The sequence below is a fragment of the Ochlerotatus camptorhynchus genome, unplaced genomic scaffold, assembly GCF_037179485.1.
Source record: "Ochlerotatus camptorhynchus isolate MF236.1 unplaced genomic scaffold, CSIRO-AGI_Acam_v1.1 ptg000021l, whole genome shotgun sequence".
NCBI lineage: Eukaryota > Metazoa > Arthropoda > Insecta > Diptera > Culicidae > Ochlerotatus > Ochlerotatus camptorhynchus.
In genome coordinates, this window is record NW_027040513.1 from 3,302,533 (window position 1) to 3,326,878 (window position 24,346).

The 24,346-nt window shown below is 41.2% G+C and overlaps 1 protein-coding gene across 1 annotated transcript in view; it reads right to left on the reverse strand.

The window, feature by feature from the left end:
* Window positions 1-503: 503 nt before the first annotated feature.
* The window catches only part of LOC135703988 (leucine-rich repeat-containing protein 15), a 28,761-nt gene continuing 4,918 nt past the window's right edge, over window positions 504-24,346 (reverse strand). Inside the window, exons 2-4 of the mRNA XM_065225349.1 lie at window positions 14,174-14,919; window positions 13,720-14,112; window positions 504-913 (exon numbers count right to left, since the gene is read on the reverse strand). Of these exons, the coding sequence (XP_065081421.1) occupies window positions 646-913; window positions 13,720-14,112; window positions 14,174-14,919 (1,407 nt within the window). The 3' untranslated portion in view covers window positions 504-645. The remainder of the gene's footprint in view (window positions 914-13,719; window positions 14,113-14,173; window positions 14,920-24,346) is intronic.

A 24,346-nucleotide genomic window follows, 5' to 3' on the forward strand; every position in this document is an offset into this window, starting at 1 on the left:
GGATAGCGGAAGGTAGGAACGTTTTTTTTTGTAAAAAAGAATATTATATATAAATCGAAATGTGTATAGGATCAGTGGAGGATAGAAACAGTACCAATTTTTATTCGGTAAGGAATTAAGGAGCGCGAGAGAGATGTGTTAATGCATACGCTCTGTGGGCAAACAAAAAAAAAACACTAGGGACGGAAACAAGGGAAGGAAACTTCACACGGAATACGCTCTATTATTACGAATTATTATTAATATATAATTATTGCTACTGTATAATAGAAAAGAAAGATGGTTCGAGTTTAGGACGATGGAGAGTAAACAAAACTTGTAACTATAGAAACGAAAAACGCTATTTATACACAGCAAAAGTTTTCCATAAAAAGAAAATTTAAGTAAAAAAATGACAAATTGTCTTGTCAAAACTAATAAAATAATAAGAATTAATAATGAAAACACTGCGAAGCTTGTCCTTGTTAGAGAAATACTCCCTTTAGTAATATTTTATTGACTGATTTACACCTTGCTTCTAATCACATACAACATCAAGAAGGAAAGAAAGAAAGAGAGAGAAAAATAACTAGAAGTGAAAGAAAGCAAAACTAATGTCATCACACTTTCCGGACCCTGACTATGTTGTTTCATTTTTGGCACATGTTAGAAATCATCATTGGTGGCAGGGCTGTAGAAGGCTCGCGAAAAGTCGGCTGGACCCCGTCGGATGAAACCGAAGCAACCGCGCCGGTAGACGAGGATGATGGCCGCCGTGAGCGGAATACCGACCAGGACGCCGATCAGCAGCCCAATCAGCAGGGCCCCATCGTTCTGCGGCCGGTTGCCATACTTGTCCTGGCAACGCATCTGGCTATGCTTGTGCTCCAGCTCGACCATCGAGAGGCCCTTCATCTGGTCCGGGGCGGCGCAGCTGCAATGGTACAAAGAGGTTAGGGGATTATTTCAACCGGTAAAAAGCATAGGAAATGGAAACACTGTATAGAGAATATTGTCCAAATATGAGAGGCAAACCAGTCTTTAGGCTGAAAATCACTTTAATAAACAAACAAACAAAAACTGCCCATTATTGGCGTTAGGGGAAGGAGTCACTATTTTGAAGTCAGTCACTAAAAAGTCACTAAAGATACTCCCCCTATTCTGCGAGTCACGTGACTCTCTCTCACCGGTGAGGTGACAACAGTCACCTCGTGTGAGGTGACTCTCCATTTGATTTGCATGGAGAGTCACCTCACACGAGGTGACAATTGTCACCCTACCGGTGACAGAGAGTCACGTGACTCGCAGAATAAGGGGGACTATTTCCCAACCAATAAAGTGTGTGAAGGATTTGAAATTGAAAATATCATCAACATGATTAAATTGAGTATTTGGCACTAAGGAAGTCTACAGTAGTTATGACGAAATAAGCATATCGGAAAAAAGTGGGAATAGCCTTGAATTTCGATGGCAAATTGGGAAAAAAAAAATACTTCCTTTTCCCAAAAATAAATTCTAAACTTTGAAAATTTCTGTGCTGGTCTGTGCTACACGGCGAATGAGAATGATCCAAATTTGAGTTTAGCTTACTCATAAATCACAGGAACTAAGCGATGAGTAAATTTGCCTCATGTTTTTCCAGGTTTGTAGCTGGTAGCGAGTCACTTTTTAGTGACTTGGTCACTTTTTTCAAGTCAGTCACTAAAAAGTTTCTTTTTTAAGGCCAAGTCACTAAAGTCACTTCTTCTTGTAATAAGTCACTATTTTCAACTTTTTTAGCGTGAATTTATTTCAAGTTTGATTATTCTTTATGTTGTGACGTTTAATCGTCTTTCACTATATACAGGATGTCTACTCATTTTTCAGGATAAAATTACCTGTGTTTGCCAAGCAAGTAAGTCCAAGATCTAAATATAAGTTTCGTTTTCCATGTACAAGTACAAGATATTGAAAAGATTCAAAGTGCCAGGATTAAGTAAGACAATATATGATTTATTTCATGTTCATAATTAACTTTATGGGAGATTGAAAATCTTCAATGCAGTCCCATTAACTTTACAACAATTATAGGAACTTTGGAGAAGTTCTGAGAAATGAAAGGAAATGCTGAGAATTTCAGTGAAGCTCTATAAACAAACTGCAGGAACATAAGGGAAGTGTTAAACTATGGGAAACTTACTGGAAGCTGTAAGAACCTCAAAGCGGTTCTTTTAGCATCCGTGACTTTTCTGGAAGTTTAATGAAGTTCCTAGAATTTCAGAGAAGTTCACAGGTGTGAAGCGAACTTCACAAATTTAGAAAACTTGAGGGGTATTATGCAAATTTTTAACAAGTTCTAAGCACCTCAGAAAAGCTAGATCTAGAGATCTTTGCGGAATTTCAGATCTTAAGAGCAATTCCCGTAACTTTAGTCCAGAGTGTTGCGCAGTTTAAAATCAATAATCGTAAATCTAGATACATTTAAGATAGTTCCATGATGTACAAGGAAATATAAGAAACCTTAAAGGAGTTTCGAGAAACTCAGTGAATTTCCGAAAACTTCATCAAAAACTTCTGGAAATTTTATGAACATCCGGAAAACGTGAGAGTATTTTAAGGGTGATGTATCGTTGAGATTTCAAGAACTAAAAAAAAATACGAAAATTTAGGTAAGTTGATTAGACACCAACAACGAAGTTCCATTAATAAAAAAAAAGTGAGAACTTTTAGCAAGCAGCGATATCTTCAAGAAATTTCAGAGAACTAAATTTAGATATTTTTAGATAGTTTAATGATATTCAGTGAAGTTCTGAGTGCTTTGAGGACGATCAGACAGCTTCAGAATAATCCTATTAACTTAAGCAAATTTGCAGCGACTTACAAGGAGTTCCGTGGAATTATAGGATATTCCAAGAATTCTATTATTGATCCTTAAACGTCAGAAGCGTCAGGGAATTATGAATATATATCAGAAAATTTGCTGGGTTATTAAACAAATTTAGAGAACTTCAGCATAGATAAGTTCAGAGAAAATAAGCGAGTGTTAATAATGGCTATAATGCTTAAGGAACATTCTCGAAACTTGAAGGCAAGTTAATTAATTTCAGTAAAGTTTCGGGTTCTTAAAAAATACTGATGAATTCAGGGCAGTCTAGAGAACTTTAAAGAAATTCAGTAATCGTTTAGGCACCAGGAAAGTCTAGACTACTGAAGAAGTTTTAAATTAGTGTCGATAATTTAAGGGAAGTTTTATGAACTTCAGAAAAATCTTGAGAACTTCAGTGAAAATTTCGTTCGAATTCGATGAAAATTGCGGGAGCACAAAAGTTCCAGAAATTTAGAAAAACTCCGAAAACTTCGGAGAAGGACAGTGGTCTTCAGAAACATTGCTTCATAGAAATCAATGGAGCTTAAGATGAGATCCGCGAACTTCAGGAAATTTTATGAACATTAGCAAAATGCGCGAGCATTTAAAGGAAGTTTAGCAAGCTTCGAAAATTAGTGAGGAATTTAAAGCAGTTCCCAGATTTTCAGATAACTTCAGAGACGTTGTTTGAGGTCTTCGCATAAGTTCAGAAGTTCACTGAAGCTTAAACAGTTTTAGGACGATTTAATTAAATTCAGCGCAGTACAACAAGCTTCATGAGAACTGCAAAAACTTTAGAGAAGTTTTGAGAATTTCAGAAAAGAACAGAGAACCTCATAGCAGTTCCGTCAACATTAGAGAAGTCACATACATTTTAAAGAAGTTTAGAGTGTGAATTCAGTGAATTGTTAAACTTTTAAAGAAGATCCATGATCGTTAAAAAAATTGAGGAAACTTTAGGAAGTCCTATACACTTTGACTATATGTTTTAGTATTACTTCTACGTGAAGTCAACGATTTACATAGTTGAAGATGCTAATTTCAAATAACAGACTGTAGTGGTAATTTTTATACGATAGATGGAGTAGATGAAAGCATAGAGTTGATAGTTCCGTTAGAGTACGGCAGTGTGAAGATTGCATATAGATATTAGAATAGAGAGCTAGGACAACTTTTTAAGGAAGGTACAAATCGGTTTTTTCATCTCTCTTTACCAAACTCCCCCTTTGGAGAGGGATGGTGAGGGGTGTCCCCCCCCCCGCCACCAGTGGTACCTTGTGGAAAGTATCACATCTGCAAAGGATCGTGAACTTGATAGGCTTGAACGTGTGTAATTGGTTGATGGTAGGAGACATCACAATCTGCGATACGATAGGCTTGGTGAGTCGATCAGAACTGTTTCGAGGATGTTGTTTCTAGGGTGGGAGTGAACTTTCATTCGTTCGAGTTCTGGGTTTGATTTTGTCGGGGAGCATTTTACTGGCAGCTGGTGAAAATTTCGTCCACCGTCCGTTTCTTGTGGACGGGTCGTATAGGTTCCTCTTCTTACTAGGTACTTGTAGTAGTCCATAGGTTGGAGGATCTTCTTGTGCCAATGCGCTGAAATGCAGTTTTCATTTACTTTTTAATTCAAACAGCTTCAGATTTCTTCAATCTTGCAAACTTCTATCGGACTTGTTGTTGTAAATGTTGTCTTGAATGTTTAATGTGTTGTCATACGAACAAGGTTGCCAAGTCGGTCTTCAAGGAACGGTTTTGGTTCAGTGTTAGAAAATCCCAAAAGCAGCAGTCAGTGACGATTGTCAATTTCGGTTGTCAAATCTGACGCCAAATGCTAACTTTTCTCTGAACTGGCAATACTCAATCGTTTTGTCGGCCACTCATTTGTAATAAAATGGCCGAATATCAGCAAAATTTCGCATGTAAACACCGAATACCAGGCCAAATGGCATTATTCGGTGCAGCTCTAGTTACTACATAACTTTCGTCCCTAATCCGCGACGCCTATGAAGCGTCGTCATCAGTTTGGTGAACCAATCTGCCGGTTGGTTTGAAGTGGGAAGTAATAAAGATTAACCACTTCGTTCCTCAAACTCTCGTGCACGAAATGATAGCGTATGCTAACGTGCTTAGTACGGGGATTATAGGATCGATTCTTTGCGACGCTAATTGCTGTCACAGAACATCAACATTGCTTCTTGAATGCTTCGTGAAACTGCCATGTACTCCGCTTCGCACGACGAAAGAGCCACTGTCGGTTGCTTCTTCACGTTCCAGGCTATAGCTGCTCCCTGCATCGTGACACATATCCACTCACTAGTCGATCTGTGGCTATCAGGATGTCCTCCCCAATCGCCATAGTTATATCCTATTACTTCTCCGGCTGTAACTTCATCGTCTCTGTTCCCTTAAGGTATCGAATGATTCGCTTAACAGCCTCCCGAAGTGGTCTGCCATGATTCAAAGTGAACTGACTTACTACATTTACGGCAAACGCAAAATCGGGTCGTGTCAGCGGCGCCCGTGGTGTAATGGTAAGCGTGATTACCTCTCACCCCAGCAGGCCTGGGTTCAATCCCAGTCGGCGCCACCGGAATGTTCTGAGGCATAACATCTCTGATCACGTCTTCCTTCGGAAGGGAAGTAAAGCCGGTTCATGAGTTGATGGGGCGATAGGTAGGGTCCAGGTGTGGGAGCTGCCTCCCTCGCGTCGGTAGCATTGGTGCTCAGAACGGAAAACAAGATCGACGGAAAACAAATAAAGGAAAAAAATCTTACCGCTTCCTTGTATGCCACGTTTCTCATCTCCATCTTCTCTTCTTCAGTCTTAGGTGTCATCGACTTTTCCAGTCTAAGCTCCAATGCCATTTCAAAGCGACGAACGATTCCCTCAATGTACGCCTGCTTGATTTGGATGCCTAGATAATGTGTGGCCACACCCAAGTCCTTCATCTCGAACCTCCGCACTAAGAACTCTTTCAGCTTTTTCCTTAATCGGCAGTCGTTTGGCATATATTGTCACGAAAAGCATCTTATCTCCGACCAGCATCCAGTATCGTTGCAGGCCAAATTCTCGCAGTACTTCATCCAGCTTCAAGTTAAGTCGTATAGTGCCTTCTGCAACTTGCAAACCTTGCCGTTTGAAACCGCGAATCCCTCGGGCTGGTCCATGAAAATTTGCTCGTCACCTAGATCACCTTGCAGAAATGCGGTAACCACGTCCATTTGGTTCACAATTCACAAGTCAAATTTCGTCGCCACCGCCATCAGATACCGAATGGTCGAATACCGCACCACAGGAGCATAGACTTCTTCGTAGTCAACACCAGGCTTCTGTGAACAGCCCTTAACGGCAGCAGTGCTTCAATTAGGGTCTCGCTTCATTCCTCGTTCTGCTTGCGAATGAGCAACATCAAGGCCTGTTGTCTCGTCACATGGCATAGCTTTAAAAGTGTTTTCACCGCGAAAAGTTTTTTTTTTTTCTGAAAGCAGTTTTTGTGCCTCAGGTGACTCGCGCACTACATAAGGAAGCAGCCGATCCTGGCGAAGCCTACGATCGGACTGTCCATCTTTAACCCGCTCGAAGATATCAAATTGATTTTATCGGAGCCATAGTCAGCAGCAAGAGCCGTGTAATACACATCGGCAAACGACAACCACACGGACGGTGTGTACGACTGGAAACAATAACCAGCAGAAAGCAGTGAGCCGCCGCACGGACGGTGTGTACGACCGGCATCTATTGTGGCAGAGCAGCAACAGTATAGCAGTAGAAACGGTAAGGGCAAATAGCAGCACGTATCTGTTTTTGTATTCCCATTCCTCTGACTGTTTGCTTGTGGATCGTCTGTCTCTCCCCCAGTAGAATCGTTCCACATAGGGTGGTTCGTTAATAAAAAAAAGTCAAATAATAATTACTTTTTGACGACAATTTTTAATTTCTAATGGATGGTTCAAAGGGGGGCAGTAAGCCTCCCAATGATAAACTTAGAAAGCGCCATTATCAGGCGTCCTCTGCCTCGCCTTGGGTTGTCTATTTTCGGCAGAAAGAGAAAGCCCTTAACTTCTTAGGGATTAAAAGAATATTGACGCGTCGTTTCCCGGGGACCGAATTTCATCAGGTCAATCGGAACAAACTGCGTATAACTGCACCTACATATAATATCGCAAATGATATTGCTGACGACGATGCTTATAACAAAGAGTATTACGTCTACATCCCATCTCGAGATGTGGAGATAGACGGCGTGGTCTCTGCAGTGAGCCTGACGTGTGATGACGTCATGGAAGGTATGGGGCGCCTTCAAAATGCTGCTACATCTACCGTGGACGTTCTGGGTTGCAGGATATTGTATTCAGCGACCACGGTAGATGGTCAAAAGACTTATTCTCCTTCAGGCTCACTACAGGTGTCTTTCGCTGGATCGGTTCTCCCAAAGTTCTTAGAAATTGAAAATGTTTTTTTCCCGGTGCGACTTTTTGTACCAAGGGTATATAATTGTACCAACTGCAAAAAGTTGGGACACACAGCTGCTTTTTGTGACAACAAGCCCCGTTGTGGCAAATGTAGCCAAGACCACATGGAGGGTGCTTGCCAACAGGAAGCAACTAAATGTGCTTACTGCGGCAAAGAACCTCTTCATGCTTTGCAGGACTGCCCCGCGTACAAGAAGCGTACCAACAATGTGAAGCGTTCAATAAAAGAACGCTCCAAGCTGACGTTTGCAGAAATGGTTAAGTTGCAAAATGGATCCTCTGCTTCGTTGGCATCAGCCGCTCAAAATGAAAACACTTTTGAGATTTTGTCTTCCGATGAACTGGACTCTGACATAGCAGATGAGAGTGAGTCTCCGGAGGTACACGCCCCCGGTAAAAGGAAGCCGACTAGCTCCCCGGGAGTGCGCCGGAAAAAAAATAAAACCACTCTCAAAAGCATGCAAAAATCTGAAGGTAGCGGGGATTCATTGAAAAACCCGAACAAATCGGTAATTGCTGCTCCATCTGATCCTTGCTGCAGCTTTTCCACCCCGCCGCTACCTAATAAAGGTAATCGTAAGAGGTTACCAAAAATAAACACCACGTCTACTCGCAATTCAAAGAAAACTCTCCCGTCCAAGCGAGGAAAGATTAAATTTAAGGACATTGTGGATAATATTTTGAATGCCCTCGGCTTTCCCGACGAATCGCCACTTAGAGGGCTTATTGACCTGCTTGTTCCTATAGTCGGAAACTACTTCAAGCAATTGACTGCATCATGGCCCCTCATTGGTGAATTCATATCTTTCGATGGATAATTCGTCGAGTGAGGATCAAGATATGATCACTTTATTACAATGGAACTGTCGTAGTTTAATACCTAAATTAGACTCGTTCAAGTATTTGATTCACAATTCTGATTGTGATACATTTGCACTCTGTGAAACTTGGCTTTCTTCTGAAGATGAACTAAACTTCTACGATTTTAACATTATCCGCCTGGACCGAGATGATTCATATGGTGGCGTACTTTTGGGGATCAAAAAGTGCTACCCCTTCTATAAAATCTCAATCCCAATAATTTCAGGCATTGAAATTGTCGCTTGCCAAATAAATGTGAAGAACAAAGATCTTTGCATAGCTTCTGTATATGTCCCTCCAAGGACTTCCATAAACCGCCGTCAGCTTTGGAGTTCAGTTAATATCCTTCCATCTCCAGTTCTAATACTGGGCGATATGAACTCACACGGTACTGGTTGGGGCGAATCATACGATGACAATAGAGCGGGTATTTTCTATGATTTGTGCGACGATTTCAACTTGACTATCTTGAACACTGGTGAAGCAACACGTATAGCAAACCCTCCTGCTCGAGAGAGCCGTCTTGACATTTCTTTGTGCTCTAACTCACTATCATTAGATTGTCTGTGGAAGGTTATCAATGATCCCCATGGTAGTGATCACTTGCCAATTATTATTTCAATCAAAAGTGGTCGTCTAAAAACAGATCAGTCAATTCAAGTTCCTTTTGACCTCACGAGGAACATTGATTGGCAAAAATTTGTATCGGCGGTAACTCTTGGTATTGATTCTACCGATCCTCTACCACCACTGGAAGAGTATCGTTTCTTTACCGAGCTAATCTACAAAAGCGCATTAGAAGCTCAGAAACGACGTGTTCCAAGTGCATCGCTCAAAAGAAGACCCGCCACCCCTGGATGGGATGACGAATGCACAAAGTTGTATCTTGAGAAATCCGATGCCTTTAAAGATTATCGTAGACATGAAAGATCTGAGCTCTTTGAAAAGTATCTAAAGCTTGAAAAAAAGCTTAAAAACTTACTAAAAGCAAAGAAACGAAATTACTGGCGTACTTTTATCGAGGGACTTTCTAGAGAAACCTCGATGACAACGCTTTGGAAAAAGGCTCGCTATATGCGAAACCGCTCATCTTCCAATGAGAGTGAAGAATACTCCTCCCAATGGATATTCGACTTCGCTAAAAAGGTTTGTCCAGATTCTGTTCCAGCACAACCAACTTTACGGGATACAGCCCGAAGTAACGGTTCTCTGGATGAACCATTTACAATGCTGGAATTTTCAATGGCACTTCTTTCATCAAATAACTCTGCTCCGGGAAGCGATATGATCAAATTTGACCTTCTAAAAAACCTCCCCGATATCGCTAAAAGACGATTACTTAACCTATATAATTCATTTATGGAATTCAATATAGTTCCACCAGCATGGAGACAGGTTAAAGTAATAGCTATTCAAAAGCCTGGGAAACCAGCGTCTGATCACAATTCTTACCGTCCGATCTCTATGTTATCATGCCTGAGGAAATTATTAGAAAAAATGATCCTATTAAGACTTGACCATTGGGTTGAATCAAACAATCTACTTTCAAATACGCAATTTGGTTTCCGGAAGAGTAAAGGAACAAACGATTGTCTAGCGATGCTTTCATCTGATATTCAACTGGCCTTTGCGCACAAGGAGCAATTGGCTTCAGTCTTTTTGGATATTAAGGGCGCATTTGATTCGGTTTCCATAGACATACTGTCAGACAATTTGCACAGTAGTGGATTACCCGGTATTTTGAATAATTTTTTGTATAATTTGCTGTCAGAAAAACAAATGACCTTCAATCTAGGTCAACTGACAACTTCTAGAATTAGCTACATGGGCTTACCCCAAGGTTCATGTTTAAGTCCCTTACTTTATAATTTCTATGTCAAAGATATTGATAACTGCTTAGATAATCAATGCACGCTTAGACAGCTTGCAGATGATGCCGTGGTTTCCATGAGAGGTCCACGTGCAGAAATCTTGCAAAGACCATTGCAAAATTCCCTAAATAATCTGTCTCTCTGGGCAAGAAATTTAGGGATCGAGTTTTCACCGCAAAAAACTGAATTGGTAGTGTTTACAAGGAAGCGGTTTCCAGCCCAACTGCGTCTAAACATTTTGGGCAGAGACATTACCCAATCTTTAACCTTCAAATACCTTGGAGTCTGGTTTGATTCAAAATGCACTTGGGGTACCCACATTACGTATTTGAAACAAAAGTGTCAACAAAGGATCAACTTTCTACGATCAATTTCCGGGACATGGTGGGGTGCTCACCCGGAAGACCTCATTAAACTATATAAAACGACTATTCTTTCAGTTCTTGAGTATGGCTCTTTTTGCTTCCACTCGGCAAGAAAAAGCCACCTAATCAAATTGGAACGTATTCAATATCGTTGTTTACGTATTGCCCTTGGCTGTATGCATTCAACACACAATATGAGCCTAGAGATCCTAGCGGGCGTAAAACCCCTGCAGAACCGATTCTGGGAGCTCTCATTAAGAATATTGATTAAATGTAGTGTCAGTAACAACCTTGTGATTGAAAACTTCGAAGAAATGCTCGAATTGAGCATCCAGTCTAGATTCGTGCGAATCTATCTTAATTATATGTCATCGGATATTAGCCTTCCTTGCTATACCCCCTCTCGTGTATGCTTTACTAACTACAGTTCCCCCATTGACTACGATCTCTCCATGAAACAGGCTATTCAAGGAGTTCCAGATCAACTTCGACCTATCTCAATTCCCCACATTTTTGCTGAAAAGTACCAACAAGTCAATTGCAATAGAAGATTTTTCACTGATGGATCACGCATTGATGGATCCACTGGCTTCGGCGTCTTCAATGAATACTCAACCGCCTTTCGGAAACTTCAGGAACCTTGTTCCGTTTATGTTGCTGAGCTAGCAGCAATTAACTTCGCATTGGGGATGATTTCCGATATGCCCATAGACCATTACTTCATCTTCTCGGATAGTCTCAGTTCGATTGAGGCTATTCGGTCGATGAAACAAGGTAGGCACTCATCTTATTTCCTTTCAAAGGTAAGGGAGCAGATGAGTTTGCTGGTCGAAAGATCATATATGATTACCTTTGTATGGGTCCCCTCACATTGCTCAATCCCAGGCAATGAGAAGGCAGACTCTCTCGCAAAGGTGGGCGCACAACAAGGCGAGATTTATGATAGAAGAATTTCACATGATGAATTTTTCCCATTAGTACGTCAGAGTTCTCTTTTAAGTTGGCAAAACGATTGGACAAATAATTCTCTTGGGCGGTGGTTACATTCCATTATTCCAAATATTTCTTCGAGAGCGTGGTTCAAAGGTCTGGATGTAAGTCGGGGATTCATTCGAGTGATGTCAAGACTTATGTCCAACCACTACTCGCTAGACGCACATCTCTATAGAATAAACCTCGTTGACAGCAATATATGTAGGTGCAGAACCGGTTATGATGACATCGATCACGCAGTTTGGTATTGCCCGGGTAATGACGCCTCCAGAGCACGACTATTGGATACCCTAGTGGCCCGAGGTAGACAACCCTTCCGTGAAGTAAGAGATGTATTGGGAACACGTGATCTTCCCTACATGCAAGCGATCTACGAATTCCTTTGTTTGTCTGATGTTAGAGATTGATGTGACTATCCCCTCCTTTCCAAACAATTTCCCGCCATTGTGTCCCAGTCTTATTATCCTCCTGTTCCTGTGCTACTTGCCCCTGCCCAGTCAGGATTTGGTCAACCGTCCGAGAGTAGTATCTGAAGGAGGTTTCAGAAACCAGTTTCCTACCTAGATCCTTCCAATTGAAATTGTTACCCATTAACCTCGAGCCCGCCACGAGTAATTGGTACCCAATACTAACCTAGAAATACTGCTATTTAAAATGTAAATCAAACATTACTGATTTTGGCTCCGCAAAGTGTCACACACGACTGAGCCTAGTAAATAAACGAACTAGTTAAAAAAAAAAAAATAGGGTCTCGCTTGTTTGCAAAAACCCACTTGTTCCCGATGGTTTTGCATCCCTTGGGTAGATTCGTCATCGTCCACGTCTGGTTTTCACTCCACTTACGATCTGGTGATCGCCGCATGACCTCGTTGTAGCTCTATGAAACGTCCTCCTCAAGCATACCATTCGTCAATGAAGCAGATGGTTGAGAGGAAATCACATCGCCAGAAAAGGAACCGTAAGTTTGACAAAATTACCCTACTATAACTATACAAGTGCGCTCCCGACCGCTGCACCTCAACCCTTGTTGACTTTATTCAATTGGTCTTGTTTGTTGCGATGGAAGCGCGTGGTCGCCGTGTCTAACGTAATATGTCCTGCTACTTTTTCTTCTTCGTCATTATTGGTTGCATTTTCATCAGGGCGTTCGGTACTTCCCTAAGAGCTCCCTTCCGTGAATAACGCTTGAACATCTTGAACATATCCTGTGCTGAAATATTGACCTTTCGTGTCGTGGTAATAGCCTACGAATATACCCTTTGCTGCTTTCGGATCGAATTTCATACGCTTGACCTTCGGAATATGGACTATCACGCTTGTACCGAAAATTCTCCGGTCCAGATTTCTTCAGGCATAGGTGATCGGTTCACCAAGTATGGTGCCGTGGATATCGACTCTGCCCAGAATTCTTTCTGCATTCGTTCTTTCCCAAGTAACATTGCAGGTTTTATCGAGGTTTTATAGCATTCTACAAGTCTAAATCATGTTCTACAGATCCCTCATAAAACCAAAATTGTTACTTGGGTTCCGCTGTGCCATTCTGCTCTGGAGTGTACCGGCAGGTCTTCTGATGGCGGATGCATCTCCAGCACTTTCCGAAATTCGTCGCGAACATACTCTCGTCCGTTATCTGTCCCGAGTATTTTGAGTGTTTTACCTGTGTGACGTTTTGCCTTTGCTCGGAACGCATCCAGTGCGTCACTTATGACCTTCAAGAATTAAACTGCCACTCTCTTGCTAGCATCATCTAAAAATGTGACACAATATCTACTGCCACCCTACGAATGAATCTCTACTGGTCCGCAGAGATTAAAATGTACCAGCTCCAGCAGTTCCGATGCCCTGGAATCATTGAAGAGTTTCGAGGTTGTTTTCCTTCCTCGAACTTGTTGCTCTTCGGACAATACACGCGGTATCCTTTCGTGTCCTCGCAATAGCCTACTAATAATAGGCGATTATGCAGTAACATTTCACTTTGATTGAAAATTATAACATGTTATAACTCTGTAGTCTGAACGTACTATTGTACCAAATTTGAAGATTTCTACATCGTTAAATATACCCCGCAGGATGGCCCCACTTGAGTGTTTGTTTAAAACAGTGATTTGTGGCAAACAAACCATCGAGCAACTTACTGGAGGTTAATTTCGTAGTTCAAGTGAGAACTGTTTCGTCTAAACTTTAAACACTTGTAGGTACCTAACATTATCATGTTTATGAAATACAAAGGTGGTTTGTTTGCCCACAACCACTCTTCTAGACAAACACTCTAAGTGAGCTTTAAAAAAAAATACATAAACTCATCTCGTATCATCACACTTCTACTCACACAATATTATTCACGATCTTAGGCGTCGTCTTCTCGATGATCGGCAGCAGCGTCTCTACCATCCACTGATTGTCGCAATCGCACAGCCACGGATTGACGCGGATATCGATCACCTCCATATCGTCCCACCGGGCCAGCAGCTGCGAATCCAACATGGTGAGGTTGTTGTTGTGCAGATACAGCTGCTTGATCCGGGGCCACTCCAACCGCACCGGATAGTCCGGATCCGCCCGGCTGAATGCTTCCCCGTGCAAGTGCGACAGCTCCGGATTGTTGCAAATGTGGACCTCCTGCAGACCTTCCAGCTTGCTGAACGCCCCGCGTCCAATCACCTTCAGCGGAGTCATGTACGACAGGCTGAGGTATTCCAGGGTTTTGATCGCCGGGAAGATGCTGTCGACGAAATAGAAAAGTAAGTACCAGACAATAACCCCTTCCCACCAAATCCACTTACTCTTCACCGTGAATGTTCTCCATCGGGTTCTCGTCCATGCTGAGCCACTTCAGATTGATGGCATATTCCAAGGCTTCCGGAATGGTCGTCAGCAAGTTTCCAGTCAAGTTCAAATATTGCAGACCTTGCGGAGTATGGAATATCCTTTTCGGAAGTTCTAGCAGCTCCATATAGCTCAAATCCAACACCCGCAGGGTCATAATGTTCCCGATGGCGATCTCCGTCGGTTGATCGATTATCTTGAAAGTGTTCTCCTTCAGACTCAGCTCCTCCAAATTGGGCATATGCTCAAACAGATCCGGATCCAGCGAATGCAACTGATTGTTTCCCAGCCGGAGCACCCTCAAGTGTTCCATCGGCAGGTACTCATCCGGATTGTAGCTTCCCTCGAAGATCTCCGGAATCAGTACCTTCCTGGTGAGCATATTGTGCGACAGGTCCAGCACCTCCAAATTCTTCAGATAGTAGAAGGCCTTCTTGGCAATGGTGCTAATGTTGTTGTTGCTCAGATCCAACACTTTGGCGTCGAACGTTGGGAACTGAGGAACCTCCGACAGGCCGTTCCGGCTGAGGATCATCGTATCGGTGGCCACGCCGCTTTCGTTCAGCGTTGCCCAATCGCTCATGTTGAACAGTTTGTACAGCTTCATCGAGGTGCAGTCGAAGGTTCGCTTTTCGGCGTTGCAGTTGCACGTAGAGCATAGGGGGTGCGGTTCCTTCTGGGGGGCATCGGTGCTGTTGGATTTCTGCGAGAAAATAAATTCAATTCAATATTATTTTAATCTAATTTAGCTAACATTATTTTAAGCTACAATTACAATTACAACCACATTACAGAATCTGTTCATGCGCAGGGCTGGTAGCGAGTCACTTTTTAGTGACTTGGTCACTTTTTTCAAACCAGTCACTAAAAAGTCTCTTTTTTTAAGGTTAAGTCACTAAAGTCACTTTTTATTGTAATCAAGTCACTGTTTTCAACTTTTTTAGCGTGAATTTATTTCAATTTATTCCTTGCTTTGTGACGTTTAATCGTCTTTCTCCATCTACAGGGTCTTTCTAAATAAACATAAACAAACTGCGGAAAAGTAAGGGAAGTTAATACGTGGAAAATATGGGAGCTTACTGGAAACTTTAAGAACCTCGAAGTGATTCTTTTAGCATCCGAAAATTTCCAGGAACTTTTATGAAGTTCCTAGAGAACTTCACAGGTGTCAAGCGAACTTGAGAAATATAGAAAACATGAGGGGTATTGTGCAATTTTTTAAGAAGTTCCAAGTACCTCAGAAAAGCTAGATCTAGAAATCTTTGGGGAATTTCAGATCTTAAGAGCAGTTTCCGTAGCTTTAGTCCAGAATTTTGGAGCAGTTTAAAGATCTATAATCGAACATTTAGAAAAATTCAGGATAGTTCCATGATGTGCAGAAAAAAAATCGAGAACCCTTAAGATGTTCCGATTCAGGGATGTACAGAGGCCTTCAGAGAAATTATGAAAACTTCAGAAAAATTTCAGGAACTTTACAGAAGCCCAGAGAATTTCAGGGAAATTTTAAGGTGTTTACATGAATTCCATTTATTTCTGAGCAGAACTTAGATCTTCGATAGAATTTAGAGCTTTATCGAAGCTTCGGGAACATCAAGACAGATTAGAGAATCAACGGGCAGTTCAAATAATTTCAAGGAATTGTAGAAACCTTAAGGAAGTTTCGAGAAACTCAGAGAATCCCCGGAAACTTCAGCAAAGCTCCGAGAGAATGTCTGGAACGTGATAAAAATTATATGGACATCCGGGAAACGTGAGAGTATTTTAAGGGTGTTATATCATGGAGATTTCAAGAACTTAAAAAAATGCGAAAATTTAGCTTAGTTGATTAGAGAACATCAACAAAGTTCCATTATTAAAAAAAAATGCGAGAACTTTTAGCAAGCTTCAAAGAAATCCAGAGAACTTTTAATACATTCAGATATTTTTAGTTGGTTTTATAATATTCAGCGAAGTGCCGAGTACTTCGAGAACGATCAGATAGCTTCAGAATAATCCCATCAACTTAAGCAAATTTGAAGTTTCTCATACAAAAAAGAACTTTTTCATTAACTTTAAGGCAACAGTTTCATTAACTTTAAGGCAAATTTGGGAACTTTCAAGTAGTTCCGAAGGCCTCAGAATAGTCCATTCTGATTTCCATTGAAATATACCTCAACATTTCGATGAAGCTTCGAATTCAATTTTCTTTTATTTTAGATTTCCTTTTGAATCTCACCCCTTCCCTTAGAATTCTACTCACATTGAAAGTCTCCTAAGAATTCATTGGCATTTCTCCTCACAAATTCTTCTCATAATTTGTTTGGCAAACTCTCCTGAATTTATTTCCCGAATTCCATTGAAGTTGTTCTGGAGTTATTTTCAGATTTAATTGTAATCCTCCTATTAGTATTTTCAAAAAGATTCCAAGGACTTATGTCCCGGATTCGTTTTCTCCCATAAACTTTATGAAATTATCCTCAAAAGACCCTTGGAATTTTCCTCTGAAGGAGTTGTTCCTCTGAAATTACTAAGAGTTTTCATTATAATTTGCTTTCAATTCAATTCAGGGTTTCTTGAAATTCTACTCAAAACTATCAGGGTTCACAAGAAATCTTAAATTCCTCAGAACTACCTTGAAAGCAGATTGCATTTGATGTTTTTCTGAAAGATTTTTTCCCAAAACTTCCTCGAATTGAGGTCCTAACGAATTTTAATAAAATTCCACGAGCTTTTAAACTGTGCATGGAATTTGACTCCAGATTTTTGAAAATTTCTTGAAGTATTATCGCTTTTAAGTCCAGAACAAGTTCAAATTTAAAATTTCTAGGAAAAACAAAACAAAAACAACATTTCAAGTCTCGGTTTTTTTAAATTTATTTTTTAGTGAAGATTAATCCACTCTATCTTTAATGTTCAAAGTGTGAATGAAAATAACGAGAAAAATTAAATGCTTGTATTTTAAAATTAATTCTTCTCTTTAAAATATCCTTAGTAATAAAATTGTTAAATTCACTGAGCCTTCCAGGTATTTTTATGAAAAATAAAGTTGCCTGAGGATTCCCGGTTTTCTAGGTTTTTGCAGTTATTAGAAACCCTGACTAATACCGTGGGTTTGGTCATAAACTTTCTATTGAATCTTTCGCTTTAAAGGTTCATATCTTACATAAGTGTTTATGAGATATTTATTGAATAAGTCTAAACATCAAACATGTATTTGGTGTGCTCGCACGCTTCAACTTGGCGAATTCTGCGTCGAGACTTGGGTCTGCACCATACAAAAAAAAAGATACAAGATCCAATTGACCCAGGAGCTCAAGCTTAACGATCATAAACAGCGCCGTGTGTTTGCTGATCGGGTTGGAGCAGTTGGAAACAAACCTCGATTTTGCCCGAAAAATCTTCTTCATTTCATCCATTTCTGGATGAACGGGTATGTGAACAAGCAGAATTGTCGAATTTGGGACAAGGCCAATCCACACGAGGTCCACCAACAGGTTCCAACAGGACGTTGCAACGTGCCACACAGCGCACGAAACAATCGATATTCTGCATGAGCGATTTCTGGGCGGACGCGATGTCAGCTGGCCACCAAGATCGTATGATTTAACCCCGCTAGACTTTTTCATGTGGGTTTATGTTAAGTCGCAGGTCTATGCCAATAAGCCGCAAACCACCGATACCCTCAAAGTCAACATTACTCAAGCCATCAACGAGATTCAGCCCGATTTGTGCGCCAGAGTCATGGAAAATTGGACCTCTCGGCTACACGCCACCAAGCGAAGCCGAGGCGGCCATTTGAACGATGTCCTATTCCATACATAATGGTATTGATAGACCTTTCAATCGAAAAATAAAATTGAAAGGTCCCGCTATTTATACCCTTCGGAGTGTTGAAACACCCTCCAAAGGCGCGCCCCTTTGTCAGTCAAAATTGGATTCCTTAGCAACAAAACAAAACTTAGCATCAGAACCCTAGTCTTAACCACTTCAAACTAGGGAACAACGAATAGAAGATTAGGAATCACATAGATGAAGACAACTAACTCATTTTTTTTTTCTTCTTACAAGATCATCCTCGGTAGACAAAGCCGAGTCTTGTCACTATCAACAAGACATAAAATGTAACAAGGAGTAAGTTTGAACTCAAGACTAGGAATCGGTGGTTGATCTTGCATCCCGTAACGTACCACATAAAGGTGATCTACCAACGTTACGGGGCTTTGCCAAAAACCGTTTAGATTCTAGCATTTCCCAGTTTGGTTGCACACACAGGATCCCTAATTCAAGGTTTACCTCATTCACTTTCTTTTGAATTTACTGTTGTGCTGCCAATGGTGAAAACTCTTTTGAAGCAACTTGCTTCTAGGTGGTCCTTCCTTGTATCGATCATATCCTTTGATGGATAATTCTCCGAATGAGGTCGGGGATATGATCTCTGTTCTTCAGTGGAACTGTAGAAGTCTTATGCCAAAACTTGACACATTTAAATTTTTAGTTAACAACTCACTTTCTGATGCATTTGCCCTTTGTGAAACATGGCTCTCTTCAGATAACGATCTTGCTTTCCACGATTTCAACATTATTCGCCTTGACCGCGCAGATTCGTATGGAGGGGTGCTTCTGGGGATCAACAAGCTCCATTCCTTCTACAGAATCGATGTGCCTTCGGTGACAGGCATTGAAGTTGTTGCATGTCAGGTTAACATTCGAGGTAAATGCCTTAGTATTGCCTCAGTATATTTTCCACCGAGAACTGCGATTTCTCGTCAAAGTTTCTCGGATATCTGCACGGCTATGTCGGAGCCTTTAACTCTCACGGTACAGGCTGGGGGGAACTGTACGACGACAACCGCTCAATCTTGATATTCGACTTGTGCGACTTCTTCAAAATGACAATTCTGAACACCGGGGAAGCAACGCGAGTAGCCAAGCCGGGTAAAGCAAGTGCATAAGAACGCCTATCAATGGTTGTTGGGTTCTGCCCAGACCGGCGATTTGCGACCTCTGTGCACCTGAACTCCGATTCTTACCTCCACGCGGTGCCCGGTGGGGTTGCTGGCGGTGATATTTGCCGTCAGTAATGCGAACAAGAATGGGGGATCATCGTTGTCACTAATGCACAATTGTTTATAAGTCGCTAGTGTCGGTGATGACGATGACAGAGCAAATCAAGAACAACATGTGAAAAGGCCATACAAGATGTTTGTAAACAAACCTTTGTAGGCCCTTTTCTCGCCACCTATATGACACCAACGCAAACCTATAACATCACCGGGTAATGTAAACTTTCCCCTTCCCGATGATATTGCTGGTTTGCGTGGGCGACCCTCGGTTGGCGAGAAAAGGGCCTACAAAGCTTTGTTTACAAAAAGCTTGTATGCCCTTTTCACATGTGGCTCTAGAAATAGGTTATAGCCAACTCTAAGTAGCCCGTGATTATCGCTACCTGGGGATGCTAATCGGCTGGGTGCTGGTTGCGACTTGGCCGTTCTGAATGAACTATTTCCACTTCCACCTCTTCAAGGTGGTTTTTTTTAAAAGGACGTTAATAAATGGAAGCACAGCGAGTAGCCAAACCTCCAGCAAAAGTAAGCAGATTAGACCTCTCACTTTGTTTGAGTTCATTATCGTTGGATTGCTCGTGGAAAGTAATGCAACATCCCTACGGTAGTGATCATTTGTCAATCAAAGTTTCTATTACCAATCAGGGTTATTCTGCGTGGCGAATGAGGTGAGACGACTCGAGTCACTCGTGTCACCCGATTCCAGCTGGCGAGTGAGGTGAGAAAAGTCACTTGGGATGAACCCGGTGAACTCTCACCTTATTCTCACAGTCGTATTTCGGTGACAAAAGTCGTACTGAAGTGACGATTTTAAGTGACAAGAGTCGTAACCTCCGCTGCAGTCGACTGGATGGAAAACCTTAGAGTTCTATAAGCGATGGTTGCGGTTTTCGGTAATTTATTACTTCTAAATTTGTTTAAATCAATTTTTTTTTTGTTTCTTCGGCTTCCTCAATATGGGTATTTTTGGAATAGGAGTGACGTGTAGGAATCGGAAACCCATGTCTGAGGCCATTTTGAAATTCAATATGGCGGCTTCCGGTTGGAGAAAAATTTGGAAATTCTGCCAAAAATCCCACAAAACTGGTATTTTTGGAGTCGGGATGACGTGTAGGGACCGGAAATTGATGCCTGAGGTCAATTTGAAATTCAATATGGTGGCTTCCGGTTGGGGAAAACTTGAAAATTCTGTCAAATACCCCTCAATATGAGTATTTTTAGAATTGGGGTGACGTGTAGGGACTGGAAATCGATGTCTGACGCTATTTTGACTTCAATATGGCTGCTTCCGGTTGTAGTAAAATTGGGAATTACTGCCAAATTACGCACAGTATGAATATTTTTGGAGTCTTGGTAACGTGTAGGGTCCAGAAATCGATGCCTGAGGCCGTTTTGAAATTCAAGATGGTGGCTTCCGGTTGGAAAAAAACTTGAAAATTCTGTCAAATATCCCTCAATATGGTATTGGAATTTGGAATTGGGGTGACGCGTAGGGACAGGAAACCCATGTCTGACGCCATTTTTAATTCAATATGGCAGCCTTCGGTTAGAGAAAAAAAATGGAAATTCTGCCAAATTACCCACAATATTAGTATTTTTGGAATCGGGGTGACGTGTGGGGACCGAAAAACCGTGCCTGACGTCTCTCTGAAATTCAATACGGCGGCTTCCGGTAAAAGAAAAACTGGGAAATACTGTAAAATTACCCACAATATTGGTATTTTTGGAATTTTGATGACGTGTTGTACCGGAAATAGATGTCTGACGCCTCTTTGAAATTCAATATGGTGGCTTCCGGTTGGATAAAAACTTGTAAATTCTGTTAAATACCCCTCAATGTGGGTATTTTTGGAATCCGGGTGACGTGTAGGAACCAGAAAACTATTTCTTATGTCTTTCTGACATCCAAAATGGCGGCTTCTGGTTGATGAACTATAAAACTTGGAAATTCTGTCAAATACCCCACTATATAGGTATTTTTGGAGTTGAGCAGACGTGTGAGAACCGGAAATCGATGTCTGAGTCCATTTTTAAATTCAAGATGGCAGCTTCCGGTTAAAGAAAACCCTGAAAATTCTGTCAAATACTCTACAATATGGGTACTTTTGGAATCGGGGTGACGTGCAGAGTCCGTAAATCCATATCGGACGCCTTTTTGAAATCCAAATAGCAGTTTCCAGGTAGAGGAAAATATAAAAATACTGTCAAATATCCTTCAACATGATTATTTTTGGAATTGTGTTGATGTGTAGAGACCGGAAATTCATGTCTGAGGCTATGTTGAAATCCATGATGGTGGGTTCCGGTAGAAGAAAAACCTGGAAACACTGTCAAATACACCACAATATGGGTATTTTTGGAATTGAGGTGACGTGTAGAGCCCGGAAAGCAATGTCTGACGCCTTTTTGAAATCCAATTTGGTGGCTTCCGAATACAGAAAAATAGAAAAATACGGATGGGGTTTCCATCCTTACACGTCACTCCGATTCCAAAAATACCCATATTTACCCCTCAATTGGACAGAATTCCCAAGTTTTTCTCGAACAGAAACCACCATATTGAATTCAAAATGTCTCTACACATCACCATAAGCAAAAATATCCATATTTAGGGGTATTTGATAGTAGTAACTGGAATTTCAAAAAAGGCGTGAGACATCGATTTCCGGTCGCAACACGTCACCAAGATTCCTGAAATACTCATAAGGCGGTGTATTTGACAGAATATCCCAGTTTTTATTTAATAGGAAGCCGCCATCTTGGATATCAAAATGGGGCCTGACTTGGATTTCCGGTCGATATACGGCACCCCGTTTCCAAAAATACCCATAGTAAGGGGTATTCGACAGAATTTCCAAGTTTTCTCCAACCGGAAGCCACCATATTGAATTTCAAAACGGCCTCAGACATCGATGTCCGGTCTCTACACGTTACCAAGATTCCAAAAATACCCATATTGTGGCTAATTTGGCAGTATATCCCAGTTTTTCTCCAACCGGAAGTCGCCATATTGAATTTAAAAATGGCGTCAGACAAGGTTTTTGGTCCCTACACGTCACCACGATTCCAAAAATACCCATATTGAGGGGAATTTGGCAGAATTTCAAAGTTTTTCTCTAACCGCAAGCCGCCATATGTAATTAATATGGCGTCAGACATGGGTTTCCGGTCCCTACACGTCACCTTGATTCAAAAAATACCCATATTGTGGATAATTTTACAGTTTTTTTTCCAGTTTTTCTCCAACTGGAAGCCGCCATATTGAATTCAAAATGGTGTCAGACACGGGTTTCAAGTCTCTACACGTTACCATGATTCCAAAAATACCCATATTGAGAGGAATATGACAGAATTTCCTAGTTTTTCTCTAGCTGGAAGCGGCCATCTTGAATTTCAAAACGGCTTCATATATCTATTACCGGTCCCTACACGTCATAAAGACTCCAAAAATACCCATATTGTGGGTAATTTGGCAGTATTTCCCAGATTTTCTCTAACCGAAAGCTGGCATATTGAATTTAAAATGGTGTCAGACATGGGTTTCCAGTCCTTACACTTCACCAAGATTCCGAAAATACCCATATTGAGAGGTATTCGACATATTTTTTTAGTTTTTCCCCAACCGGAAGCCACCATCTTGAATTTAAAAATGGCCACAGACATCGATTTTCGGCCCTTACACGTCACCCCGACTAAAAAGTACCAATATTGTGGGATATTTGACAAAATTTCCAAGCTTTTCTCCAACCGGAAGCCGTCATATTGAATTTCAAAAAGACTTCAGACATCTATTTCCGGTCCTTACACGTCACCAAGATTCCAAAATACCCATATTGTGGGTAATTTGGCAGTTTTTCCCAGTTTTTCTCTAACCGGAAGTCGCCATATTGAATTTCAAAAAGGCGTCAGACATCGATGTTCGCTCCCTACACGTCACCCCGATTCCAAAAATACCAATATTGTGGGTAATTTTGCAGTATTTTCAAGTTTGTCTTTAACCGAATGCTGGCATATTGAATTTCAAAATGGTGTCAGACATGGGTTTCAAGTCCCTACACGTTACCATGATTGCATAAATACCCATATTGAGAGGAATTTGACAGAATTTCCAGGTTTTTCTCTAACCGGAAGCCGCCATATCGAATTTTAAAATGGCCTCAGACATCGATGTCCGGTCCTTACACGTCACCCCGACTCTAAAAATACCAATATTGTGAGGTATTTGACAGAAATTTCAAGTTTTTCTCTAGCCCGAAGCCGCCATCTTGAATTTCAAAACGGCCTTGTATATCGATTTCCGGTTCCTATACGTCATCAAGACTCCAAAAATACCCATATTATGGGTAATTTGGCAGTATTTCCCAGCTTTTATCCAACCGGAAGCTGGCATATTGAATTTAAAATGGTGTCAGACATCTATTTTCGGTCCCTACACGTCATCAAGATTCCAAAAATACCCACATTGAGATGTTTTTCACAGAATTCCCAAGGTTTTTCTCCACCCGGAAGCTTGAAAAAGGCGTCAGACATGGTTTTCCGGTCCCTACACGTCACCAAGATTTTAAAAAATACCCAATATTGTGAGTGATTTTGTAGTATTTCCCTAACCGGAAGCCGCCATCTCAAAATCTCATTTCAAAACGGCCCCAGACATCGATGTCCGGTCTGTGCACGTCATCCCGATACCAAAAATAATATATTTGATAATATTTTCAAAAAACTTTTTTATGAAATAAATCCCAAGTAAGGGCCTGTTCATAAACTACGTAGACAGTTTTTTGGGATTCTTGCCCCCCCCCCCTCCTCCCCTGCGTAGACAATTGTACATGCAAAAAATTTAAAATTTGTATGGCCTGTGGATAATTATCAACCCCCCCCCCCCCCCTATTAACTGTCTACGTAGTTTATGGACAGCCCCTAATGGGTTTTTGTTACGTCTGGTTCGATTTACGAACCGCCGCGGCGGTTTGGTTCGTAAATGAAGGTTCCAGTGTATTAATAATTAAAAAAAAACACGATCGGAAAAAAATCTTCGCTCGCAATCGAAAACAACAAACAGCAAAAACTGAAAGGGTCTAGCACAGACCG